Consider the following 6,150-nt stretch of genomic DNA (forward strand, 5'->3'; position numbering starts at 1 on the left):
CCTGCCAGGGACGACTGCTGCCCTGCCTGTGACGGTGAGGGGCAGGGACAGGGGGTGGGCGAGGCCGGGGGGCTGGGTCAGTCATCCTCACTGGCCTCGAGAGGGCCCCCCATTCTTTTTTCTTTTTTTTAATATATTTTATAAGAGTTAGAAACATTGATGAGAGAGAGACATCGATCGGCTGCCTCCTGCACATCTCCTACTGGGGATATGCCCGCAACCCAGGTACATGCCCTTGACCGGAATCGAACCTGGGACCTTTCAGTCCGCAGGCCGACGCTCTATCCACTGAGCCAAAACGGTTTCGGCGGGGCCCCCCATTCTTATTACACTAAGAGAAAGCCCTGGACTAAAGCCTGGGTTTGCTGCTGCCTCTGGCGCTGTTTGGCTGTGTGACCTTGGGCAAGTTACATAACCTCTCTGAGCCTAATTTCTGTCAATGTTTTAAAAAAACACATAACATAACATTTACCATCTCAACCATTTCTAAGTGTGACTCTGGGCCTAATCTTTACTCCTGTAAAAAAAGAGAGTTGAACAAGACCAGTTCCCCAGTCTTCGGTCACTCCTGTTTATTATCTTAGCAATTGTTTCCAATACCCTCTACCACCTGTAACTTTATTTATTTAGTCTTTTTCTTCAAATTGGAATTTTAAATGGAAATTTATCTAGAAAGGAAGCTTTATATCATACTCTAAATGGAAAACTAGATTTTCAAGAAGTAGAATATTACCATTAAAGTGAATACAATTAAAAATCAAATATTAAATTCAAGTCAGATACTTTTGCCTTCTAAGGCTTTGATCCGGAGACTCACCTCCCTTTTCTCATTTTTACTGACTTTTTCTTTTAAAGAGAAGTTTTAGGTTCACAGCAAAATTAAGAGGAAGGTGTAGATTCTTCTCATATATCCCCTGCCCCCCCCCCAGGCAAACCCCCCTCATTATCAGGGCCCCCCACCAGGGTGGTACATTGGTTACAGTTGATGAGCTCACACTGACATGTCATTATCATCCAAAGTGCCTTCTTTTTCAAAAAGGTCAGAAAGTGTCAGCCACTCAGGGCAAGCTGCCCGACCCTGGGCCCCCGGCCCCTCCTTGATTGATCAGAGGGCTTGAAAGAGCATTGGAAAGGGGATGCCTTGGGTCCAGGCCACCTAAGTCATCTCATGCATCTCCCAGCTCTAAGGTCAGGTTGGAAAAAATGGTGCCTTCTGGCTGGGCAGTGGCCTGCTGGGTATTCAACCCTAGGGACAGATTCCGTGTGGGTTTTCCCTGTAGATCGGACGGACAGGGAGAGTTTTCTGCCAGCTGAACGGGAGAAAGTTTGCCCTTTGGCCAGTCCGACCCCCCCCCAACTCTCCACTTCTGTGTCCGTCAGCCTGGATAGAGGCCTCCCTCCCTACCGTGGCCACGTCTCTGAGGCCTTGGACTCAGGCCAGGGGCAAGCTCACAGCTGGTGACTGCTGTCCTCTCACCCTCTCCTGACCCCACCCTGCCTCTCCCTGTCCTCTCTTCAAGGCTGTGAGTATTTTGGGGAGTCCTACCTGAGCGGCCAGGAGTTCCCAGAGCCTCGAGCGCCCTGCAACCTGTGTACCTGCCTGGAAGGCTTTGTGACCTGCAGTCGCAGACCCTGTGAGCCTCTGGGCTGCAGCCACCCGCTCATCCCATCTGGGCACTGCTGCCCCACCTGCCAGGGTAGGGCAACGCCTGCCCTCCCACCGCCCCGCCCCTTCTGGACCTCCAGCAGCCCAGAGCAACGAGACAGCCGCCCCGCAGACCCACACCCTGCGTTTCCATCACGCGCCTCCACTGTCTGTGTCCTCTGTCCCTGCTGTCCCCTCTCACTGGTGTTGGGCTCACCAAATAACTGGTTCCTGTGCTTCCAGACCTTTCTGCTCTTAAGTTGTCCTGCTGCCTTCCTAAAACAGCACATCATGAGACTCAAAACTATCCCCACTGCCCTGGGTGCCTCGGGGCCCCGCCCATTGCTCACCTTCCTCTGTGAGCCCACACCTCCATGCTCCACGGCCTCCCTGCGTGCAAAGCTCACCACTTACAGCTCGGTGAAGCCTCTCCTCACCCACCTTCCCAGACACCCGCTCTCCCTCTTAGACCCCTAAGCTTTGAGAGGTCCCAGGCCGGCTGTGTGTGCGTGTGTGTAGATGTGTGAGTGTATGTGTGTGAGTGTATATGTGAGAGAGTATGTGTGTGTGAAAGTATGAGTGTGAGTGTATGGTATTGTGAGTATATGTGAGTGTGAGTGTCTATGTGTGAGAGCGTGTGAGTGTGAGTGTGTGAGGCAGGAGACGGTTCTGTTGACAGCAGCTCTCCCACTGCCTTCCCTGCTCTGCCAGGATGCCTCTATCATGGAGTCACTGCTGCCCTAGGAGAGACCCTCCCTGACCCACTGGACCCCACCTGCTCCCTGTGCACCTGCCAGGTGAGGTGGCCTTGGGGAACCCGGGAACCTTCATCCCTGACCCTCCTTTCTGCCTGGGTTTCTTCCACCCCAGTCTCACAGCGCACCTCTGCCTGTGACAAGTGGGACAGGACTGGGCTCAGGCCTCCTGGCCAAGCCAGAAGGTTTGGGCCTGGCAGGCTCTGTGGGGTGCCCCATCTTGAGGCAGTGTGAAGCCTGGGTTGAGGGTGTGATGACATGGGGATCAGGAAGTGGCAGTGTGACCTCTCTCCCCAGGAAGGTTCCATGCGCTGCCAGAAGAAGCCATGTCCACCTGCTCTCTGCCCTCACCCCTCCCCAGGCCCCTGCTCCTGCCCTGTGTGCCACAGTGAGCTGCCTTCCCCACACCCAGGCCCCCGGGGCCCCTCCCGGCCCCTCCTCCTCACCTTTCGCCAGGCCTGAGGTTGGACAGGGCAAGTGGCACATCGTCCCACCCAGAAAGCATGTCGCCCACAGGATGCCTCTCTCAGGGCCGGGAGCACCAGGACGGGGAGGAGTTTGAGGGGCCCTCAGGCAGCTGCGAGCGGTGTCGCTGTCAGGTATGGCCGGGAGGTGGCAGAGGGGCTGGGGTGCTGGCTGGGCACACTGCCTCTCGGGCACCCAGCCCAGGAAGCAAGTCACTGACTCAGCATCCTCTGCAGGCCGGCCACGTCAGTTGTGTGCGGCTGCGGTGCCCACCCCTGTCCTGCCCACTCCAGGTCACCGAGCAGGGGAGCTGCTGCCCTCGCTGCAGAGGTGTGCCCGGCCGGTGGGGCTGCCCCTTGCTTCTGCCCCTGGGCCCATCTGCCCCACCTCCTTTCCCTCAAACTCCCCTCCTGTCTTCCCACCTCCCTGCCCACCCATCTGCCCTCCCACGCCTCCGTCCTTGAGACTTCACCCCTGTCCTCCTTCAGCTCTTCTTACCTGGCCCTGCCCCTGGCCTGCCCAGACCATCTCCCCCTCCAGAGGCTTAGTAGAGCCACCTCAAAGCTGCCCCCTACCTAACCACACCCCAGTCATCATCATGATCACATTTACGGAGCATATACCAGGAGCTAGGCACTTCAATCCACACAAAGATCTTAGCAGGGAGGCACTATGATTATTATTCCTATTTCACAGATGGGAGAACTGAGGTGCAGAGAGGTAATATAACTGGCAGGTGGCAGGGGCAACCTTTGCTTCTAGGCTGCCTGAATGGAGCCTTTCTGACCTGCCCCCTGCCCAGCATGGCTTAGATTCCAGAACCATGACAGCATCTCACTGTGCGGGGGCAGCACAGAGGAAATTCTATATAACAGCTATGGAGTCCGAGGCTTGGAGAGATTGAGTTACCTTTCATTCACTCTGCATGCATGTGTTAGGTGCCTGCTGCATGCCAGGTACTGGTGCTGATGCTGGGCTACCACAGGCAGTGCCTGCTGCCTGGCCTTTGGTTTAGCAAGCAGACGTGCCAGGGGTTACAGCCCAGGAGTTCCGAGCCCAGCCGCATCTTCCCTCTACCACAGACAGCAGTTCTGCCAGGCCACCTCCCACCTCACCCCTGCAGATCCCCTCCCAGGCCAGACCCCAGGCCCGGCTGACCACCCAGGGTGGGCCATAGGGGCATACAGAACCCAGACTCTGAGTCACCCCTGCCCACCTGGGACAGGCTGCCTGGCCCACGGGGAGGAGCACCCTGAAGGCAGCACCTGGGAGCCTCCGGACAGCCCCTGCTCCTCCTGCATGTGTCGCGAGGGTATTGTCACCTGCGCCCGAGTCCAGTGCGTCAGCTCCTGTGCCCATCCCCACCAGGGGCCCAGTGACTGCTGCCCTCGATGCTCTGGTACTGGGAGCCTGGGGTGGGGTGGGTGGCAGGGAGGTAGTGCCTGGTCAGCATCTCCCTGCCTTGGCACTGGGTGGGGCAGCAGAGACCAGCCTTTCCAGAAGTGGCTCTTTTTTTGTACACACCCCAATCCTGGGGGCTGGGGTCCCTGGGGGACAGAGAACCCCACCCCTGGCATTGCTGCCAGCCTGAAGGCTCCCTGGTCCTATTCTGCTCTTACCCCACCCCCAAGACTGTGAGCATGAGGGCCGGAAGTATGAGCCAGGAGACAGCTTCCAGCCTGGTGCAGACCCCTGTGAAGTGTGCATCTGTGAGGTGGGTGAGGGCCATGCTGAGGGTGGGGCACCATGGGGGTAGCCTGGACACTGTGGGCAGCAGGCACTAGGAGGGTCAGAGACAGGAGAGTGTCCCAGTGGCCAGGAGGTGAGGCAGGGCTTGGGGCGAAGAGCCAGCAGGGCCCAGAAGTCTGGGGTTAGCCGTGGCACTGGTGCTGAGTGTGGGGAGGCAGTGGGCAGGCCCTCCTGGCAGGAGGGTAGAGTGGGTGTGAATAGGATGGGCGAGGAGACACCTGGGAAGTGGTTGGGGCCACTGAGAATCTCCATCAATGGGGAGCAGGCAGTGACATCAGAGGTCCAGAGATTAGGCAGTGGGGTTGGGAAAAGGGTGGCATGAGAGTGCAGGAGGGTCAAAGGTCACAGACGGTTCAGGCCCAATGACTGGAAAGGGAAAGGGAAATCATCGCTGGGGATTAGGGGTGAGGAGCCAGTCTGGGGGCTGCTGAGGAGGTGCTGCAGGCACACGGAGGGGTCTGGGGCCCAGCCCTTGCTCACTCATTCCTGTTGCAGCTGCAGCCCGAGGGGCCTCCCAGCCTTCGCTGTCACCGACGGCAGTGTCCCAGCCTGGTGGGCTGCCCTGCCAGCCAGCTCCTGCCCCCGGGGCCTCAGCACTGCTGTCCCACCTGTGCCCGTGAGTCACTGATAGAGGGTAGCAGGGCTGCCACCCCCTGACTGACACCGGAGGTGCCAGCCAGCTCTCTGCCACAGTCCCAGCCCCAGACCTTTCCTGAGTCCAGAGGACTGTTCTAGAAGCCCTCGCCCTGCCCTGGTGGGTGAGGCTTGCACCACCGGAAGGGGAACGGGGGAAGCTGGCAGGGACCTCTTGACTCATTTTGCCCAGCAGGGGGTGCTGTGGGGTGGCAGTTGTGCCAGCTGCTGGCTTTTGAGGGCAATGATGTCAGGTCAAGATGGGCAGTGAGTGGCCCAGCTCCAGAGGTGGGGAGAGCCATCTTATCAGCACTTGTGCTTCAGGAAAAGAGAAAAGACGAACACTTATTAAGCACCCCTGCATGCCATGCGCTGCTTGGTGATTTTATTTTTTTTAATATATTTTATTGATTTTTACAGAGAGGAGGGAGAAGGATAGAGAGTTAGAAACATCGATGAGAGAGAAACATTGACCAGCTGCCTCCTGCACACCCCCCACTGGGAATGTGTCCACAACCAAGGTACATGCCCTTGGCCGGAATCGAACCTGGGACCTTTCAGTCCGCAGGCCGACGCTCTATCCACTGAGCCAAACCGGTCAGGGCGCTGCTTGGTGATTTTAATAAGCAGTATCTCGTTTAATTTTCACAGTTACCCAGTGAGGTGGGTATTATTATTATTCCCTTTTTACAGATGAAGAAACTGAGGTTCTGAGAGGTTGACTGATCTGCCTAAAATGGCACAGGCACTGAGGATTGGAACCGGGTTACCTGGCTCTCTGTGCTTTCTTGTGCCGCTTTAGCCAGGCGATATGAAGGGAGCCGGGCGGGGAGCAGGCAGCATGACGTGTGGTCCTGAGGGGCCTTAGGCTAAGGAAGCCACACGTGGTCAGTGTCCAGCCCT

The 6,150-nt window shown here is 57.4% G+C and overlaps 1 protein-coding gene across 1 annotated transcript in view; it reads left to right on the top strand.

Moving 5' to 3' along the window:
• The window catches only part of KCP (kielin/chordin-like protein), a 27,695-nt gene that overhangs the window by 16,976 nt on the left and 4,569 nt on the right, over positions 1-6,150 (top strand). Inside the window, exons 17-25 of the mRNA XM_015568867.1 lie at positions 2-34; positions 1,521-1,697; positions 2,357-2,442; positions 2,698-2,788; positions 2,917-2,999; positions 3,102-3,195; positions 4,091-4,264; positions 4,497-4,579; positions 5,110-5,230. Of these exons, the coding sequence (XP_015424353.1) occupies positions 2-34; positions 1,521-1,697; positions 2,357-2,442; positions 2,698-2,788; positions 2,917-2,999; positions 3,102-3,195; positions 4,091-4,264; positions 4,497-4,579; positions 5,110-5,230 (942 nt within the window). The remainder of the gene's footprint in view (position 1; positions 35-1,520; positions 1,698-2,356; positions 2,443-2,697; positions 2,789-2,916; positions 3,000-3,101; positions 3,196-4,090; positions 4,265-4,496; positions 4,580-5,109; positions 5,231-6,150) is intronic.

The sequence above is a fragment of the Myotis davidii genome, unplaced genomic scaffold, assembly GCF_000327345.1.
Source record: "Myotis davidii unplaced genomic scaffold, ASM32734v1 scaffold705, whole genome shotgun sequence".
NCBI lineage: Eukaryota > Metazoa > Chordata > Mammalia > Chiroptera > Vespertilionidae > Myotis > Myotis davidii.